The sequence below is a fragment of the Protomyctophum parallelum genome (genome assembly GCF_964188405.1).
Source record: "Protomyctophum parallelum genome assembly, chromosome: 1".
Taxonomy (NCBI): domain Eukaryota; kingdom Metazoa; phylum Chordata; class Actinopteri; order Myctophiformes; family Myctophidae; genus Protomyctophum; species Protomyctophum parallelum.
Genome location: NC_139697.1, coordinates 11,928,283 through 11,949,361, shown reverse-complemented (window position 1 = coordinate 11,949,361; position 21,079 = coordinate 11,928,283). Strand labels below are relative to the sequence as shown.

Here is a 21,079-nt window from a genome sequence, read left to right as displayed (position 1 = left end):
CATACACACAAGCCCCCCGAAAGGATCGAGCGAATAAATGAGTCTCTACCAACACCGCCACCACAACAACTCCCCACATCAATAATAGTTGAATCAAGATGGCGACTGAGGGTGAATACGAGTCAATCCTGTGTGTTAAACCCGATGTCAATGTTTACCGCATCCCGCCTCGGGCCACGAACCGCGGTTTCAGGTAAAAATGTGCACTGTCCGTGTGTTGTCATGTGTTTATAAATACCCCCGCCGTCCTCGTAACGTATGGTATGATGAAACGTTGAAACACGCTGCAGTGCTGCCTGCTCTCATCGCCTGTCTGTCAGCCGTCGAAATAATGTTCATCCTTTAGTTTCCAAACGCTGTAGCCTGTATACTATATAAATGATCGAAATATGGGAAAGTGGTTGTTATTTTTTGGCTGTGCTGCATTGTTATAGAGCGGCTCGGTCGATTCACTGCCCAGTATAGCAGTGATATCATTATGATATCATTGGCAGATCGATATGATGATGATGATGATGATGATGATGATGATGGGCGATGTGTTGTGAAAACGTAGCCAGCTGACTTCATTGGTCCATGTCCTGTCCTCCTACACGCAGTAAAAGTGAACTGACGTGAGGTAGGCTATACAGTGGAGTTTTATCAATACATTAAATACATGTCCTAAGGCTATTGCCAACTGATTTAACCATCTCCACTGCATTTGAATCGTGGCTATAGAGTCAGATTTATTAGGTTAACATAGCGCGCGGGTGGGCATATAGGCTATGCACTGTCTGGGGATGATGGAGTGATTATTACTTTTGGCCCAGATAGTGCGCTGGCCCCATTATGTAGCTACCAACTCACCTCAAATGATGATGGATTATCTGGGAATGTATGTCACCAGTGTGTCATGGAATTAATTTTAATGATTTTTTTCTTAGCCTTCACATGTCGATGCCAGAACCATTAAGGCATTAATTGTTTGTCAACTCAAACAGGCTGCTATGTCTTCTGACGTTTCAGAAGCTTCCTAAATTAAGTAAAGCATCTCTCACCTTCAGATAAAGGCTACACTACTGAAAGCTGGGGGCCCTTTTATTTTAAAGAAAATCCTTAAATGATTAGTCTGCTGCTACCAAGCTGACTGGTTTGAATATCTTCCTCTCATAATCTTGTCAAAGTTTTCAGATTTAAATTTGTGTGCTATTTACGATTGAGGCCTTTCATTGTAGTTTATTTTTATCCTGCTACTAAACATGATGAGGCAAAATCCCTCGTGACATCATGCATTTCTGTTCTTTTTGTTTGTTCACATCACAGGGCTGCAGACTGGAAGCTAGATTCTCCTGACTGGTCTGGTCGCATGAGGATCACAGCCAAGGGCAACATAGCCTACATCAAACTAGAGGACAAAGTCTCAGGTGAGACATGGAAGCACTTAAGTTCTCTTACAGTACATTATTTGGCCTGGGCCATGTCTCAGTGGTCCAGGCACCTTGGCTGGTAATCCAGTCTGGCAGTGTGCCACGGGTTCGACTCCCGACGGCCTTTACTGCATGTCTTCCCCCCATCTCTCTCCCCATTTCCTGTCAGTCTACTGTCTGTCCCTCCATTAAAGAAAAAAATATATATATATATATAAAATAAATGCGAAAGCCACAAAAAAACAATCCAGCTGTCGGTGGGGCTATGAGGCTATCCATGGCGCCGCCCTGGTAGTTTTGAAGATGCACGCAAACCTGCACAGCGGCCAGTCGCAGTTTTCACAGAAATGTGCACCTTGCAAACCTCACTAACAAAACCTGCCGATAGACGCTGAGTGTCACTGAGTGGGCATATCAATGGTTGTAACTTGTCTCGACCAGCCTACTGTAGCCTACTGTAGCCTACATATCAGATGTTCTGAAGTAGTCTGAAGAAGAGTTGGATAACAGGCTGTACTGATGGATTCTTTAACTAATTAAATTACAGAGAGAGGTGACGTTTGCAAGGTAAATGGCCTACATTAAAGAGGTTATGTGTACGTCGTGCACGCGACATAGCCCCACTATAGTCAAAAAGTCCACAGCACACTGTTGAATCATTAGACATATCGTTGCTGTCGGGCAGAAACCTCTTATCTCCTTATTCTAACTTTATTTTAGTTAATTCATGCCCTACTTGATCACAGTACATAGTCAAACAAAAGTATCAACAGTAGAAGAACCACAGGCTCGAAACACACCGTGAATCGACACGTTTTGAGCTTGTAGATCTGCTACTTTTGATATATTTAAAAATTTTGAATCCTGAAAAGTAACAGTTTTAAGTTGGACATAATGAGGTTTCAGAGCGGTTATACCCATTTGAATATGGAGCAGGTGCATTTGCTCTGGTTGCCTCTGAGGCCCTGGCTGCTCCGCTACAAGCACTTTATAAAAAACAACAACGACCCAAAAAGTAGGAATAAAATAAATATATATAGCGGCACTCCAAATATTTGGACCGTAATTCCGATCCATTTGGTCTCATTTGTACACTCTCTAAGCTAAATAAACACTCAGGATTTGTGGTTTGTGGTTAAAAAGCTGACCAAGTTCTGTTAAGTTCTGTTGGAAAACGTTTAATCGAATGGATAAGTTAAAGCTGCTGTGTTGCAGAGCTGAGCCATTAAAATCCAACCGTAACCGCTCTCCCTGTTGAATCGAATCCAGCCTCTGTCTTCTTTCACAACCTCAATACAAAGAAGGTGTTACATAAACTCCACTTTGTTCACAAATGCTGCAGCCAAAGTATTAACTGAAACGAAAACATCACTCCATCACATAGCTTCTCTTCACTGGCCCCCAGTGAAACGATGAATTGACTTATTTTGGGGTGTGCAAGAGTTAATCGAACAAATCGACTTAAAAAGAAACGATAATCAATAATTTGATAAAATAATTGATTAATTAGTCGATCACTAGTTTGGGCATGTCAGTATAGGACGCATAGGTGCATCGCAATGCTTTGTGAGCTTGTAGATTGCTATTATCACTATTATTGCACTGTTGTGTGATGAAGTATAACATAATGATTAAATTACCACTTCACCACTTTTAAACCGATCTTCAAATAATTGGTCCTCACTATAATGTTCATGATAAAATACCACATTTGTTTTCCTACTCGGTCTGTATGTGTCTCATAGGAGGGCTGTGGGCAGTTCAGAAACCCATCCACCAGTGCCATCATCGTTGGCAGATTTAGTTCTAAACAAGATTTAAAAAAATATATATATTTAGATTTGTATTATCGTGAGAACGATGGCTTCCATTTTTTCATTGCAACTTTTCAGGAATAGAAAGCCTGCAGTTTCTAGTATTAATAATTAGCTTGGATTCCCCATCGATGATGAGGAACTGCCTACAGCCCTCCTATGAGACATGGACTGAGTAGAAAAAAATTGTGCTATTTTATCATGATCATTAGTGAGGATCAATTATTTGAAGATAGGTTAAAAAGTGGTGAAGTGGTCCTTTAAGTGTTTAATCGATTTGTTTATAAAACAGTTTTAACCCCAAAATAAACACGCTAAAATGGTCCTATCTTAGTTTTTCTCATGGTTGATCTTTGCCGTGTAATTTTGCGTCCTGTCCTTCAGGAGAGCTGTTTGCCCAGGCACCAGTCCAGGATTATCCCGGTCTCGCTATCGAAACAGTGAGTGACTCCAGCCGGTACTTTGTGCTGCGAATACAGGATGACAACGGTGAGGATGGGAACTTGGAACAAGCAAGCAACAGCATCTATAATGTATTTTTAGTTTTTTACCCATTTAGACTGTTCTAAAAACGCCTTCTAAAACCTAACCTAAGGTTTCTGAAAACCTTCACATTCTTATTCAAAATAATAATTATGTTGTGTACATGTACATGCGTAGCAACAACTAATGAGACAAAGAGGTAGCGTATAGGTTGCACCAGGTTTAAATGGGTTAAACACTCAAACATTTTATTATTTGAACCATTCACAGGAATTCGTCTCAGTGACACTGGGGCCTGCCTTGCAGAGTATAGCCTGATTTATACTATTATGTCACAAATAGAAATTTACAGAACGCATCCAATTACAATGCATTTTCGCGAGCAACACAGTCATTGAAGAGAGGAGCCAGGCTATGGAGAGGGTATATATATTTTATAGGCATAAAGGTGTTAAGATGCAGGCATTCAAAACAAAAACAGCCAATATCCAGACCTGTACTGTATTCTAAGTATGAGGTTCACATTCCCACTGTATCTAGTGCAGTGACAACTGAGTTTCAAACAGTTGATGTAGTGGAACAGCATTGAAGAGCATATGCACAGCTTGTAGAAAATGTATTAGGTTGCAGACAAAGGCAACACAATTAACAAAAGTCTGTACAGTACATATCTCTCTACTTAACACCTTACAAGCTACTTAAAGGAAAACAACTTTTTCCATTACTTAATGCTACAATGTTGTCTGGAGTACAATAATGGGTGGAGGGCTGTTCCAACTCTTCTGCATTTTACTGCAGTTCAAATTTGGCCATGTAATATGTAACATACGGTGGTTTTGTGCCCTGACATTATCTCCAGGACGCAGTGCCTTCATAGGAGTCGGCTTTGGGGACCGAGGAGATGCCTTTGACTTCAACGTGTCCCTGCAGGACCACTTTAAGTAAGGGATGAAATTAATGGATGAACACTGCTGGTGGGTGTTGGCCAGATGGGGGCGGTATTGAGTTCACAAGTTCACAATACAGCCTCCATCTGGGATGGCTCAGGGATTGGCCCGGGACAAACCAATCAGCGGCAACTACGGGCTGGATCTTGGCAAGATCGGGTGTGACGCCATTGAGAAGCAATTGTATTTCCTAGCACCTTAAAAAGTTACAATTGGAAAGTCGTCTTCTATTCTTGAAAGCAAGTGAAGACATTACTTGCACATCTGACACGATAGTGAGGGGTTTTAAAAAGTGAACCTAATACTATCAGGCGTTTGTTAACACTTTTGTCGTTCACACTTCGCAGTGGTTGTTTACTTTCCTCCTGGCGTAGCTACCATACGTCATTTAGACACGTCAATATGATTGACAGACCATCTCATGTAACCAGTACCACCTGCCAAGTAGCTTTAAAAAACGGACGACTTTACCTACTGTAAGTCCTGGCGTCACTCGTTCATGGTTTGCGGAAGTACAGAGATTTCTCTATGGAGAATAACATTGGGTCATCTTAAAATCGTCTCATATTATGGTAAGCAACTAAGCATTGTTGTCCAAAAATAAACAAACTGTCTCTGCGATATTGCAGAGTGTATAATTTACGACAGTCATCAGTTCCGACAAAAAGTTCTGACAAAAATGTAACGAATCCGGCAGCAGTAACATTACGTTTTTCAGGCCGTCAGTTGATTCTTCATTATCCATATGGGTCAAACAAAAAAATCTAACCGGCTAGGATGAGAAATTACGTCAGACTTCGGTGCTCTATACCAGGGGTTCTCAACCCGTGGGTCGCGACCCCTCGGGAGGTCGCCAAATTATTTTGGGGGGTCCCCAAAATATATATTTTTGCAACTGAATGGCTGACTTTCCTTAATGATTATATCTGGTTTCAGTATTCATTGTCTCCACCAGGCCGAAGGCATGGGGGGAGAGTATGTTTTGCACTCCGTCCGTCCGTCCGTGTGTGTGTGTGTGTGTGTGTGTGTGTGTGTGTGTGTGTCCGTCCGTGTGTCCGTGAGCAGCTAATCTCGGCCACCGTTAACCTGGTCGATGCCAAATCTTGCACACACACTCCCTGGATGCCAACGATGAACCTCTGCCCCAAACTTTCCAGAACGGCCTGTTATAGCGCCACCAGGAGGCTGCTTTGTGCAAAACAAGTTTTTGCACAGTACACCTACAGATTTTGTCCAAACATCACGCAAATTGGTACACAGTCTCTCTAGAGCCATTCAACGAAACCGGTCTTTCAGATTTCTCACACTCCATCCTGATTGGTTAAGATTGGCTTCCAAAGTTCACAGGAGTGCTCAGTTTCAAACAAAATGCTGCAAATCATGAACACATCGCGTGATTTCCGTGAAATTGTGCACCCACATTCCCACTAGGCCGAGGACGAAATGCCACATGAACAATTTTAACTCAGCCTCAAGGTGGCGCTATAACTGGCCGAAACGTGTTTTTACCTCTAACTGCACGGATCTGTGGATAACTTTGTATGCCAACTCCCTAGAGGCCAAGGAAAAACCTTTGTCTGGAATTTTTCACATCTGCTCTTTATAGCGCCACCAGGAGGCCGACATATGTAAAACACATTTTCTATTATTACTCCTTCAGATTTTATCCAAATTTCACGCAAATCGGTACACATGATCTCCATAGTCATGTGATCAAGACAGGTTTGTTTGATTTCTCATATTCCATCCTGATTGGCCACGATTGGCTCCTACAGTTTTCAGGAGTAGCCCGCTTTGTACAAATCGCCACAACTCCTCAACGCAGCGTCCGATTACGATGAAACTGTGCACGCATATTCCCACTAGGCTGAGGAAGAATCCTGGTGGAGACCTGTGCCCAGAAGGGCACTTTTTCTAGTTTATGATATATTTTCTCTATTATTAAGGTTATTTTTGCAGTCAGTTTGTATTGGGGGTGGGGAGAGGGGGCAGGGCGAGACATGGCCAAAGCATTTCCGGAGGTCCCCAGCCAAAAAACTTTGAGAACCCCTGCTCTATGCCGTATATATAATACTGCATTGACCGGAATCCCCCAGGGCACTATATTAGGTCCGCTTCCCTTTTCACTCTATATATAATCTCTTTGACCCAAAATAGGGACTCTAGGATGTGGAAGTGGTTAAACTGTAAAAACTGTACTATATATAAACTAATGGCAAAAGAACAGTAATCATGTTTCAATAGTGGTCAAAATTCCCAACTGGACGATTGTGACCATATAGTGAAGAATGTTATCGTACCACCCAGTATGTTTTTATACAGTAGGTCAGGGACTTCTCTCTTATCGCAGCGTGCAGCTTACAGCAGTCCCAGCCAAGACCAGCTGTCAGTGATATGTGCTTTTGTGCAAAGTCACTCACTGCAGGCTTTCTGCTGAAAGGTGATGTTTATTTCTGTATACAATGTGTGTGTGTGTGTGTGTGTGTGTGTGTGTGTGTGTGTGTGTGTGTGTGTGTGTGTGTGTGTGTGTGTCTGTGTGTCTGCGTGTCTGCGTGCGCAGATATGTGAAACAAGAGGATGAGAGAAGCAAAAATGCCCAGTCAGGGGATTCAGGGCCAAAATTGGACCTGGGTTTCAAAGACGGACAGACCATCACACTCAACATTGGGGTAAGTAGAACCTCGAGACAGTTTTAAAGTAGTACTCTGCTGTTTTTACACCTTATGTCTGTATTGTTTGGATTGATACATGGTGCTGACTGCTGAGTCCGTGAAAGCTCCCTCCCTGCATTGACGAGGCAGAAAAGTCTAAAGTGCCACATCAAATTCTGCAGCTATTCTCCCCTCTGACACTAGAGGTCACTAGGGGCATAGTCTTGAAGAGATAACCAGCAATAGCCTAGCAGAGATTGGAGGAGCATGTTCAGAATGGGACTGAAAATTGTGTTTTCTCAGCCAGTATTGCATATAATCAAAGCTACTTTGCATTCTACGGCTTGGTTAATGTCATGAATATTGACTAAACCAATGGTTCTCAACGTGGGTTCCAGGGGGCCCCCCCGGGGTCCTTGGAGGGTTTGCAGGGCAAAATAGTTTAATATAGCATTACAATCTGTTTAGGGCCTAAATGGAAACAAGACCTAAATGGTGTGTTTGACTGTAATCTGTTGCTGTTTTTACATTCTATTTATTTTTATTTTTATGAAATGTAAGGCAAGAAGTTGAAGGTTAAATGTAGGTCCGTGCATGTTAAATTTTAAATCATGTACATTGTACACTTTACATTATTTCCGACCATTTTCCAAAGCATTCATTCATTCTTAATTCTTTCACATTTTGGAAAGAAACGGCCACTTTAACATTGAGGTGCCCACAAGGTTTAAGTGCCCAATGGAGCTGCATCCGAGCCAAAGCAGTAGCTGAGCCTGTGCAGCTACTGAACACAGCATAACATGACTGAAGTAGATCCAGGGCTCCGTACTACAGAGCTTCACATGTGCAATCTGAGATTCGTAGTAAGGGAAATCCATTAGCATTTATTTTTACGGTACCATGCTCATATAAATTCTAATTCGGGACAGACGCGTAACTAGATGTCACTGGGCCCCGATGCAGGCTGATCAGCGAGTGCCCCCGACATGGGTGATCCTCATTTGGGGAGGTAGGGAGGGGGGCGGAGTTTTATAGTGGAATAGTATACTGATTTAACGCAGAGTGAAATCGAGAAGATAGAACTGTCAGAAGTATACCGCTCGAAACTAGGGCAGCAATTTATAGAGTGTAAAGGTTACACTTACAGGTTCACACCGTGAACAAGCTTAAGCGTTGTTTCTCCGCAACAAGGTTACGTTTTCAGCATTAATAAAGGTATCAACCTGTTGAATGAGCCATCAACTATATGAATAATAAAGGGGGCACGGTGGCACAGTTGGTAGCGCTGTCGCCACACAGCTGTAAGGTCCCGGGTCGATTCCTGCTGGGGACGCTGTGGGTGCTGGGGGCGTGTCCTCTCCTCCGCGTCATCAGTGGTCATACCCTGGGTGGGGTTGGCAAAAGGGTCTTTCTTTGTGGAGTTTGCATGTTCTCCCATAGGTACCCTCACAAAAAACATGCAGTAATCCTGGCCAGCCAGGGCACCTGATGGAGGGGAAAGGAAGTGGTTGGAATAACGTGTTCCTTCCACATGCTATGCCCAGGGAAACTCCCCCCTGTCAGGTGAAAAGAAGCGGCTTGGATGCTCATGCATTGAAGGAAGCATGAGGTCAGTCCGTCGCTCTCCCCAGGTTGGCGGAGAGAGTGTAGGAATACGTTAGATAATTGACACTGGTTGAAAAGAATGGGTTACAAAATCATGGGATAAAAATTATAGAAAGAAAAAATAACTATGAATAATTTGATGTAAAATACTTCAGACACATGTCCAGAATGTTTATTCGTTCTGCACCCAGTGTGTATACCTTAAGGCGCCTTAAGGCTTGATTTGTTGTGCAGATCGGCTTTTTATAGATCTGCTTTCTCAATCAGATATTTTCAACAAAAGATCAGCGATTTAAGATTGGCGCTATTTTAAGTATGAATCAAACTTAAAGGAGAATTCCAAGCTAGAAGGCTTTCTTAACTTTATTTGTAGTTGTTACGTCCCCACCAAAGAGGTCCAGGTGTTATTTTGTGCAAAAGCGCATTATTGGCAATTTCCCCTACCATAAGCCCTCAATGAATTGCATTGAATTGAATGGGCTATATGGGGTGTCATGCTAATTCGCTTATTTCCATCGCTCAAAAATCTATATTTTTGGTATATCCTCTCTTCCTAATGTAAATAGTATCCCGAGCGGCACACTTTACTACTTATTTCGATGGAAATAAGCGAATTAGCACAAAAACCCTATTGAGGGCTTATATTAGGGGAAATAGCCAATAATGCACTTTTGCACAAAATAACACATGGACCTCTTTGTTGGGGACGTAACAACTACAAATAAAGGTAAGAAAGCCTTCTAGCATGGAATTCTCCTTTAAAGCCAAGCAAGCAACAGTGCAACACAAACACAAACACAAATGCACTGATTTCCCTTTTTTGTGTACATGACTCTAATCTTGATTGCTTGCAAAGATGACATCACTTCTTTGCACTCCTATGTATAGCTGATGTCAGGAGGAGCTGTTATGACCTCATCTGACTGAGATATGGCTGTCTGTGTGTGCTTCTCATCTTACAGAATCCTGGTGGTTTTCATTCCAGCCATCTAGTCCAGGACTCATTTAGACCTATTAGCAGCAACAAAAAGATGCAAAACAACAAAGCAATGCAGTATAGCCGATTAGCCGTCGCTGAGTCGCTGTGTTAAGTGTTGCACAACATGCTCATTAACGTCATCAGCGGGCATTTTTTAAGTGAGAAAAAATATTAAGCCAGCTCAAATGTATTGTGTAGCTTTGTAGCGAGGATCAAAAGTGTCGGGTGTCGCTGCATTCCATTGAAAATGAATGATGGACTGTAGCTGTGTAGCTGCCAGTGTGAAGATAAGTCAGCATGCTTATTGTTGAATACCATTATTTCCCAGAACACCAGATAGGGAATGAGACTTTGCCCCAAGAGTTCAAGTATCTCAGGGTCTTGTTTCACAAGGGAGCAAGACCTCCCACTTGGAGGAGACCCCCCGGCAGACCTTGGACCAGATGGGGGAATTTTACTGTGTCTCCACACTGCACTGGCCTGAAAACGCCTGGGGATCCCCCAGGATGAAGTGGCTAATGTTGCCTGGGGAAGGGATGTCTGGAGCTCTATGCTGGGATTATTGCTCCCATGACCCGACTCCGGATAAGCGGTTGAAGATGGATGGATGGATGGAATAGAAAGTTGCTCTGTTGTCATCTCTCTTGTCCAGGGATGTGCACACATAGACATCCGGACCATGAATGCAGCATTTACTATGGTTAAAGAAATGCACTTGCCCCTCCTTTCCATGACATACCATACCGGAAGGCAACATTTAGTCTCCTGAACTTGAACGCAGCAATTTGCGTTGAATACATTTGTTTCGAAATCCATGTCGTACACCGCATCTCCACTAGCTAAAGAGTGCTGGGCTGTGCCCCCAAAATAGCTGATCTACAAGCTCTCGACGAGTCGCAGCGCAACGCATTGTGAGCTTTTAGATCTGCTACTTTTGTCCAAAAGTGCCCTCTTACGGGATTTCAGCCCCTGCCTCTCTAACACCCTCTGCACGTCCCTGCTCTTGTCCTTCTGTCTTCCCTCTCTTCCTCCAGCAAGGTAAAAAGAGGGACAAGGCCCGCTCACAGGGGTCAGGTGGGTTTGGACTCCTCCCACCCCCGCCGGGAGGAAAGATAACCCCGCCATCATCATCAGGCCCATCCAATCACAACACACTCCCCCAGACAGGAGACATGATGACAGGTCAGTTAACGTGTTTTATCAAGCTAAATAAGTTCAAATCAGTTTAACCAATTTAACCCCATTTTATGCTTGAGGGGCTATTTTCAAAAGATTTCGAATACATTTAGAAAATGTATACATTTGTGTCCCTCGAGGCTGTCTGCTGGAGTTGGACAGCAGTAACTCTAACACAGTGGTCCAGTCTAATCAGCCTACTTCAGACCTGTGGGGAGACTTCTCCTCTTCAGCAAGGTAACGTTACTGCTCTACTTTATGTTCATCACCTAAGTTAAAAGTACGAATACCACAAAGTAGAAACACTCTTCTAAAAGAGGCATTCCACTCCTTTTCAACATTTTACTATGTCATTAATAAATGGTGAATCGCATCTTGATGACATCATCATGTTGAAAATGTAACCAGCATAGCTTTTTAACCTTTTTTAACCAAACTAATTATTAATCTTAATCATGAATTCACTTAAACATAAAAACATTGATATTGGCACCTACAAGTGGTATTCCCCTTTAAAGTAAAAGCTGCACTATATAGTATGTAACATTCCTCTTCTACCCCGGATTTGAACCCATCCAGTGCAGACAGAAATTGAATTTGTGTCAAACCAGAAACAGGATCAGGATTCATATTTTTCTCTAAAAAAAGAAAAAATAATAATAATATGGACTCAAGTTTGCAAGTGGTTATAATGAACAATATTTAAGAATAGTTGATCATACTAATTAAATGTATACAATGTTATTATGTGTCTAGTGACTCTAGCCTATACATTTCCCTGTGTGTGACAGAGCTCAGTTACGCTTCGTCGTGCTGTACTAAAAGACAAAAATGTTTGTTTTATTTTTTATAATACAGCTCTGTTCCACAAACGCCACCACCACAGAACGCGTCAAACTGGATCCAGTTCTGAAGGCCGGTCGGCAGCCAGCTGCTTCTCCTCATCAGCAGCACGCCATCGACTGTGCTTGTCGTCACTCCGTCATCCTGCATCATCATCGCTTAAAACAGCCATTCCCAACCGGCGGGCCGTGACGATGTTGCAAGTGGGCCCCACACATATTCGAAAAACACTAAGATTTTAATGATATTATGACATTAATATTTACAAAGAAATTATCATAACAAGCCATGGTATTTTTTCGTTAAATGAAGATGAATGAATTTTATTGTGATACCGACAAATACGAACTTTTAAAAGTATTTATACCTACATTGGTTCCATTGATTAAAGCCAGAACACAATCGCTGGATTGATCATTAAAATAAACGTTCTGAAAATGCGGTCCACCCATCTTTGACCACTCACCGTGTTATGTGGTCAGATGGGTGGGCCGGGGACACTTGTGTCGAGGTTTTTCAAGCGGGCCCTGATTCAGAATCGTTGGCTCTCTGAGCATCACTGAGACAACGTACATCACTCACACTCACATTACCGCTGTAACACAGGTAGTCACACAACTCCTTCACCGTTCTAGAATGTTCAAAAACAATGCCTGTTAAAAGTTCATGAAAAGAAAGTGGCACATTTAATCTGTGAAAGTTACTGAAAGTTACTTAAAGTTAAGTATATATGATATTTATAAGCCACAGGGTTTTTTGCAGTAATATCTTAATTGAGGCGGTTCTCAACTCCCATCCTGGGGAACCCGGTTTGCTGCTAGGTTTTCAGTTTTACCAGCTCATTCATTACATTCACCTGCTGTCCCAGGGCTCAATCAATCCCATGATGGTAAAAATCAAAAAATGGAAGAAAAAAAACAGCAGCTGCAATGAGGGTTCCTAAGAGGGGAGTTGAGGACCACTGCTTTAAGGGCTATGTAATGTCCTGACTGAGTAGCTGGTGTTTTAGCCTCGGAAACCCAGACGTTTCTGTGTTTTTACCTTTTGCGCTCCCTCCTGGCAGTTAAGTGAACTGCACTTCATGTGTGATCCGGATTTGTTTTGTCACTCGAATTGCACTCCCGTGAAGCAGCACTGCGTCTGCGGACGACTTTTATAATGACACTGGGTATGGGCACATCTAAGATTCCATGCGTGGCCAAAGGAAGCTGACTCCCGACGTCTTTTCCGGGTTTTTAAGACAGCTGGTGGATGGAAAAGAAGCTCCACCCACGCGGTAGGTTGCCGCGTTGGCCAGATTCCCTGAAAAGCTTGCCCCAGCGGCAACCTGCCGCGTGGGTGGAGCTTCTTTTCCATCCACCAGCTGTCTAAAAAAACTGAAATGACGCAAAACACAGCTTCTTCTGTCTGCGCATGGATTCTAATGTGTGCCCAGGGTGATAGACGTACTGACGCTTTAACTGACCCACTGTGAATACTGTAAACACATTCAACTTGAAAAGCGTGTGGGTCACATAATGTCTTCTAAAATCAGGGGTCTTCAAATAGGGTGTCCGGGTGGGGATCCTGTGACAGGAACGTAACACAAATGTAAATGTCTTAAAATACATGTTAACATAAATCCAACATAATATTAGGTGTAAGCAAATAAACAAAACATTACATTTACACAGCACTGATGATTGAAGCCATCAAAGCTTGCAGCATCACTTGCATGCAACCCATAGCCACTTAGACGAACAACCTGTGTAATACTCACTCTCAAATCTCTCGGCGGTGATCAGACATTGATAAGACAATCAGCTACATATGAGCTAGCTTTCAAAGCCTCTCATGAAGGTTAAAAAAATATCTAGAACATGCAAGAACGTTTTTGTACAATACATGAAGTGGGGGTGTCCCTGCTTCATCTCTCTCAGCTAAGAAGAGGTCCCTGGCCTGAAAAATGCTGAAGACTCTGTCTTATGTAATGTCTATCTGTAGGTGATTTTTAGTGAAAAACAAGACTTTAGAGAAGCTGCCTTGAATGGTCATTTTGTTCTGGTTTTGTTTGGAGTTGTTACCCGCCTTACTATGTATGAAAATCTGACTGGGTGTCCTTTTACAGAAGTCTCCTGCAGTTGCAAACATTCAGCCTTGCCCTTATACTCAAATGTGGCTGTATAACTAAATTAGGGCTGCAACAATGAACTAACTAATCTATTTAAATCATTATTTAAAAAGAGAATCATTATTTAAAAAGAGAATCAATATAAAATAAATATCAATAATTGATTAGTTTTTTGGGAAAATACAGATCAATTAAAAAAATGAAAAAGATCAATAATTGATCCCTATTTTGGGGAAGTGATAGGCAAAGGGAAAAAGTTGAAATAAAATGTTATGGTTAATCGATTCATTGATATATATATATATATATTAATAAACCTTGATTATTCGATGAATCAAAAAGTAATCGATAAATAATCGCTTAGAAAATAATCAATACTGTAGTTGCAGCCCTGATTCAATGGATATAAAATGGGAAGTGATCCTATTTTAGAGAAAAGCAGGTGGTGTTGACGATTAGGCTATAGTCAAATCAATTCAAGCAATTCATTCTTATAATAATATATACGATTTATATAGCGCTTTTCAGGGTACCCAAAGTCGCTTTACAGAACAGAAGTAAAAACAATTTTATTAGAAAACTAGTTAAAAGGTTAAAAACTAGAAATTCTCTCTTTGTTAAACCTAAGAGAGAATCTGGTGGGTTGTCCTTACCACTTCGAGACAACTAAGGTAGAGCTAAATTATGAATTACAGAAGTTTACACTATATGTAACTTTCAATTGCCATCCTGTGTTTGACAGTACAGTTGACAGTTCTCCTGTATTGCAGAAAAATCCCACCTGTTTAGCAAAGGCAGCTTGAAACAACCGCTAAAAGGTGTCTGCACACTGCTGCGTTTTTCGGATATTTAGAGGCGTTTTTCCACAAGGACCTTTAGAATGATTTGGTGCCTCAGTGAAACCCAGGTGCAATTTAGATTAATGTGTGAGTGCGACATTTTTAAGTTTTTTTTTTTTTTAAACAGAAAACCGCCGCTAAAAATCTGAAAAACGCAGCAATGTTGAAAAACAACTTGCTAAAATCGTTTCCCACATCCCCATGCACTTTTCATGTAGTAATCCCAGGAGAAAACGATGATTTTCTTAATTTGCTCTATTGAATGTTCATCACAGATGTTGCCATTTTTGCCCTATTTTCTTTTACTGTGCTTTTTAAAACATGATTACTGGATATTGAATTATGAGCTGACATGATGTTATTCCTAAATGATAAATTAAGAGCTGCTGTTATTTTGCCAATGGAGTTGTGGTGTGATAAAACTGCTTTGACAGACTTTGGATTAATGTGCTTAAGCAGACCTTTTAGGGCAATGAATTGATATGTTGACCCATGTGTCTGTTACGGTTGACTTATACTCTGTTGCATGGCGATATCGTGTACCAAAAATGCCAGATCTACAAGCTCACAAAGTGGCGTGATGAGTTGTGAGCATGTAGATCTACTATTTTAGGCACGTGACAGGGTCATATGAAGTTTAAATCGGGCTTTATGTTTACATTGAACTTAGAACTGGAATCAGTAAAAAAGAAAATGCTTGTTTTACATTCCTGTCTCATTCCACAGCGGGCTGTAGAAGCACTGCACTAACACTTTTGATTTATGACCAATTTCAACAGAAAGTGGCAATAAATCCCTTGAAATGATGCTTAACGTCTTGTCTGAATTAATAATCATTCTACTTTTTTGAATTTAAGTTACACTCTCTCTTTCTCTCTCTCTCTCTCTCTCTTTAGGTCGTCCTCAGACGAGCCTTCCATCCAAGTTCCATAAATTACATTGTTGCTACAAATGGTTAATTTTGTCAACTGATTCTGACAAACTGCTGAATGAGTATAACGTTTCACAGTCCTCAAATTAAAACAAATGTATTACTCAAAAGAAGAATACACGTTTGATAATAATTTGTCAGGCCTAAGTAGCCTAATTAGAATACCACGTTTTGCCCGTGGGCGAAACGTGTTATTCTAATTTGACTATGAATATGGAATAATAAAGTTGTCATACCATTGATATTTTTCACTGGAAGAAGAGTAATCAAACCCAAACACTCACATGTGCCAAATACATAAATATTATTAATAATTTATGTATAATGTTACGTGGCACAAATCTCCCATATCTAACATGATGGCTTATCTTGTCTTAATTAAGTTTGCTACAATTGAAACAAAGTATTTCTCAGTTCACTATAGTTATGTATTTCTCAACAAGAAAGATGAAGAAGCAGAACCTTCTTGTGACGCAACACAATGTATTCTAGTCAGACACTCCCTAGATATACACAGATAGGAAATAGGAATACAGGTTGTTGAACTAATTGTTACACACTCCCTAGAAGCAGCGGCCAAGTGGCTCACTAATTGACAGTTGACACTGGACCAGGGCTAACACGTTAGCTCCGTTTTGTTTTGAAGTGAAACAGTGACTTAAAACCACTTATGTAAGTTTACGCCACATGGAAGTTCGAGTTCCGTTGTCAGTGTTATTGTCAGGGGGTGAATAATGACAGAAGACATCTGTAGCAGCAGGTGAAGTTGTCAGAATAATGACCTGCATTTTCTTTCATTCCAGTTGAGTGGGTTTATCCAGGTGATTTAGCTATTTATAGCTTCCTCCTGTAAGCTGCTAGCATAAACCTTAGTAATAGCATAAACCTTCCTATGTATTTGAGCTGAATTAGTATTAGTGTGTTTCCATTAAATATTGTGCTTTAGGCTACTTGGTAAATAAAAAACGAGTCGGTAGGCTGAAGAAGTGTGTGTGTGTGTGTGTGTGTGTGTGTGTGTGTGTGTCAGTTGTAGTGTCAGAGTGTCAGTGGTTCTCAAAGTGGGGTTCCGGAATCCCCAGGGGACCTTGAGGGGGTTCCAGGGGTCCTCACGTTCATAAATCAGTTTAATGCAGGCCTAACTATTTTATACAGCTAGTGGGCTTGTTGAGCATCTATTTTTGAAAGATTTTTAATAATAGCCTATAGTTAGTAGGCCAATAATAAGCACAAATTGTTATGTCCTTGACATAAGAAAATTAAGAAAAAAGGCACAATAAGATAGTGGGAAATTGAAATGAACAGTCCAATTGCCAATAATGTGCTTGAACTTGAAGTTAATTGCTGTGTGCATGGCCCGTCATATACAGTAGGCCTACACTTGAATGATAAACATGATGAGGTCTGCGGACCAGTCATTGCTGACCGTGCCAACATCACGAACCCTCAGAACAAGAGGTGACCGCGCTTTTGCGGTGGCAGCCCCTAAGCTCTGGAACAACCTCCCCCCCCATATTAGAGCTGCTCAATCAATTAACATCTTCAAATCCCTTCTCAAAACGCACCTTTTTTCCCTGGCTTTTAATGTGAACTGATTTTAACCTTTTTAGGCACTGTATAGTATTTGAATTTGTTTATTGTTGTCTTTTGTTGTGAAGCACTTTGGTCAACTTCGGTTGTATAATACGTGCTATATAAAGGATTGATTGATTGATTGATGTTTATCAGCTGCAAGAAGCATGATTGCAACTTGACCATTTAAGGACAAGTGATAGTGATACCTATGTCGATATATCGGTAGGCCTACAATCATGAATTATCATTTTTATTTTGACATTTTTATTTTACTATTTTATTTTTATGTAAAAATACAATAATTGAAAATATTTTATGAGAAATCTAAAAGGTGTGCAACTGTGCACATTGGCTTATGGTGTCCCTCCTAACCTACTCTTGGCAATTTAGGAGCCAGGTACACGGGTACAGGAGCCATGCCGATGACCCCAGCCAGACAGCAACAATGAGGAGTTTGACATCCTGGCAGAGGTAACTTTTCATTACAGTCCTGTACTATGCAGTCCCCTTAGACAACAGGAGGCATTGCATTGAAATAAGTAATTGGCTGTAAATAAATACCTGGCCTTGTGGGTCAATGTCACCGGCTTAAAGTGAGAAAATCACTTGCGTGGAGGACTCTGAATGGCATGGCAGTGTGTGGATATTCTTCCCATTAGGCATCAGCTTCTTCTCAGCGACTGTAGAGTTTGTAATCGTTCTGCTATATAGCCTACAGCTGTGAGTGCTGAACAATAATTCTGCGTGCAGAACTTCAACATCAACCAGGATGAACACGTGACCAACAAGCATCAGTATGGGGGGCTACCAAGCATGAGTGAAAAGATGGCAGCCGGGAGAATTATGAGGTTGGTCGCTGCCATTGACACAGAGGATGGAGATGGCTGGAGACGCCGCTGGAGGGCTCATCCGAGGATCATGAACTAGAGAGCTCTATCTCTATCCACAGGTTGCAAAGTTGGAGTCGGGCCGTCACACAACTAATGAAGTAAGAAGATGGCTCATATCAAGGTAGGAACCATAATCATTTTTTTCCTTCGCTGCTGTTGCTTGTGTTGTGTGCTGTGTATCGGCTAATGTGACTCAAGCTGTTTTGTGGACCCGATGACTTGTTGTCAATGAAACATATGTTCGTTGACTGTTTCTGTTTCTGGCTCTGGATTTGGATGCTGATGTGGATCTCCAGTGTGTCTGTTTGTTTTGTTGTGGCTGCATTGGAAGTTTTGAGTTAATTGTGACATCTGTATTAGTTCGTAACAAAACTATCTTGGTGACCTATTCTATTCCTCACTTTTCTTTCTTTCTTTCTTTCTTTCTTTGCTGAGCTGCTGCTGTGGATATGCTGTTGATACAAATGTGATTCAAGCTGTTGCTCTATTGCTGTCATATTGCGTTGTGTATGTGCACTAAAGTGGTTGTTGCTCTGTTGCTCTCATAGTGTTGTACTAATGGGTTGACCAAAAACAGTATGGTTCAACTCCCAGAATAGTTCAAAGCATCTGTCGACACACTGGTGATCCACATGGAACCCCTTATCTAGTGCAGGCATCTCTAATCTTTGGTGTAACTTGACCACTTAAACCCTGTATACTGCACTCAGTTGGCCTTTCCCCCCTCTACCCTGCAGATCCTTGTACTTGTACACTTGTATGCAGTAGATTGTCTATTTTGCCTAATGTTGGACATGACATAAGAAGAAGCCCAGAATAGGAATGCTGTAAGGTTCTTGTGGTTGATTGTCCATTCTCACGATTTTTGCTCTTACGTAATACTCAGGGGTGCTGCTGTCCTTGACCGCATTACGCCGAGATACTGGACACATTCCAGGCATGCAAGACATACATTAAATACTGGACAAGTATTGGGAATTGGTTATTCCCAAATGCTTTAAAAAAACAAAACCCACGTAAAAGTGTCTGCCGTCATCGAGGAAGTGAGCTGAGGTCAAGAGGGAGAGAGATTAGTCACACATACACATACACATATGACCACACAGAAGAGACATGGAAAATGCATGTGGCCCTGGCCGCCCTGCCCATGCCTGAACTAGACAGAGGAGAGGAAGAGAGGGAAAGGAAAAGCTTAGGGTCAAAGGAGCAAAAGAGAGCAAAATGGCTAGACTGACAGACAGACGGGGAGGGAGGGGGGAGTACTAGGAGAGGGGAATCATGTCCAAGAAGGCCAAAAATAAACATTGAGAGATCGCTCGCGCGAAAGAGAGAGACATATTGTTTTGTTTTTTACCTTCTTGATCATGTATAGACATTAGACATGTCTTCAATCTCCCCTTACTCTCTCCTCCAGGGGTACGACCACCCTAGATAGAAATAATTAAGTTGAGACAGATGGTAGATCCATCATAAATGCATAAATGATTAATGCCATTTGCAGTGTGCCTTAAGAACATATGAAATCTTTACCTGAACCCAGGACAATTTGGTCATGAATGCTGAAAACCAGCAGATATTTGTGGGGACTCGGGACCAGCTTGAAAGTGGGACAATCGCAGCCACACCGGGACGCCTGGTCACTCACCGTAGTGAAAGGTCAGAGGTCTACTACTTTGTTGATGGAGAGGGCCACTATTTCCACAGTCACTCCAAGGCCACATTGCATATAGCCTACAGTCAGGCAGAAACCGTTCGTGCAGTGTGACACGTTGTGAGCTTAAGTAGATCTACTATGTTTTGCCATATTTGAATTGGAATACTGAATAATTCTTTGCTATTTTTCAATTGGAATCCTGAAAAGTAAAAATTGTATTTAATTTCAAATTCGTTATAGGCTACTTATGTTAACTTTATGAACTTAAATACAAATACATTGGACATAAAATATACAATATTATCTAATAGTATAGTCATTAAGCTACTAATATAGACTGAAGGTGGCCACCGTCTCCTTTGTGTTCTTGTCTCCGTCCCCCATATTATAATAATAATAATAATTATTACTTTACTTACTTACTTACTTACTTTACTTTACTTTACTTTACTTTATTATTACTATTATTATTGTTATTTTAGTAACGTGTATGTTTGTGTGTCACAACCTCGCGGCTGTTGTTTGCGTTCATCTGCAACGTTCTGTTTGTGGTTCAACAATGTTTGGTTGTGGCTTTGCTGCTGTCCGTTCTTGCAGTTTAGCGCCTTGACTGTTCATGCCGTTGTTTGCTGAGCCAATCAGGACTAGTCCCATAGGCTAGAGAGGCATGCTGTTGCTTAGAGACGAGGCAACCAATCAGGACTAGGTCCGGACTAGGAGCCAAAGTCATCATTACATTTGAGTAAGACATAAGGTCAGGTTTCACCTGACAAAAAATATTTTTCAGGTGAGAAATATTAAAGTCCCGCTACTCCTGGGTTATGGATTTTATTTATTTATATTCCCATAGGGAAATCTTAGATGGCATCATACTGTACAATAACTGTGTTCCAAAACACATAAGCCTGGTGATTTTGTCATGTGAATCTGTGACTTACATTTGATAACACCTGTGTTTGGAGATTACATGTCTTTTCTTTGGATATATTGGAAGTTGATGCTTCATTTCCATATGAGTAAAATCACCCAACTGATTTGTTTATTTTTAGAACACAGTTCTTATATGACGCAATCTAAGATTCCCCTTTGGGATTTCCAATGTAAAAGAAACTCAGTGACCCAGGGGGATAGTGCCCTCTAGCGGCACTGATGTCAGACATCATAGTCTGGTAGGAA

General features: G+C 41.3%; 1 protein-coding gene across 2 annotated transcripts; it reads left to right on the top strand.

Moving 5' to 3' along the window:
• necap1 (NECAP endocytosis associated 1) lies at window positions 1–15,865 on the top strand. Of its 2 annotated transcripts, XM_083766208.1 has the most exons (9): window positions 1–193; window positions 1,306–1,406; window positions 3,608–3,712; window positions 4,566–4,647; window positions 7,214–7,322; window positions 10,923–11,070; window positions 11,230–11,301; window positions 11,923–12,110; window positions 15,753–15,865. In XM_083766208.1, the coding sequence occupies exons 1-9, from the start codon at window positions 99–101 to the stop codon at window positions 15,813–15,815; spliced, it is 963 nt and encodes a 320-aa protein (XP_083622334.1). In that variant the 5' UTR covers window positions 1–98; the 3' UTR covers window positions 15,816–15,865. The 2 variants fall into 2 exon arrangements, with proteins under 2 accessions (XP_083622334.1, XP_083622335.1); XM_083766209.1 differs by lacking the exon at window positions 15,753–15,865 and having other exon boundaries at window positions 11,205–11,301; window positions 11,923–12,108.
• The last annotated feature ends 5,214 nt before the right edge of the window (window positions 15,866–21,079 follow it).

Coding starts and splice junctions, on each gene's coding strand:
- necap1 (XM_083766208.1), top strand. CDS start 99: ATGGCGACTGAGGGTGAATACGAGTCAATCCTGTGTGTTAAACCCGAT. Junction 194..1,305: donor GCCACGAACCGCGGTTTCAG/GTAAAAATGTGC, acceptor TTCACATCACAG/GGCTGCAGACTGGAAGCTAG. Junction 7,323..10,922: donor CCATCACACTCAACATTGGG/GTAAGTAGAACC, acceptor CTCTTCCTCCAG/CAAGGTAAAAAGAGGGACAA.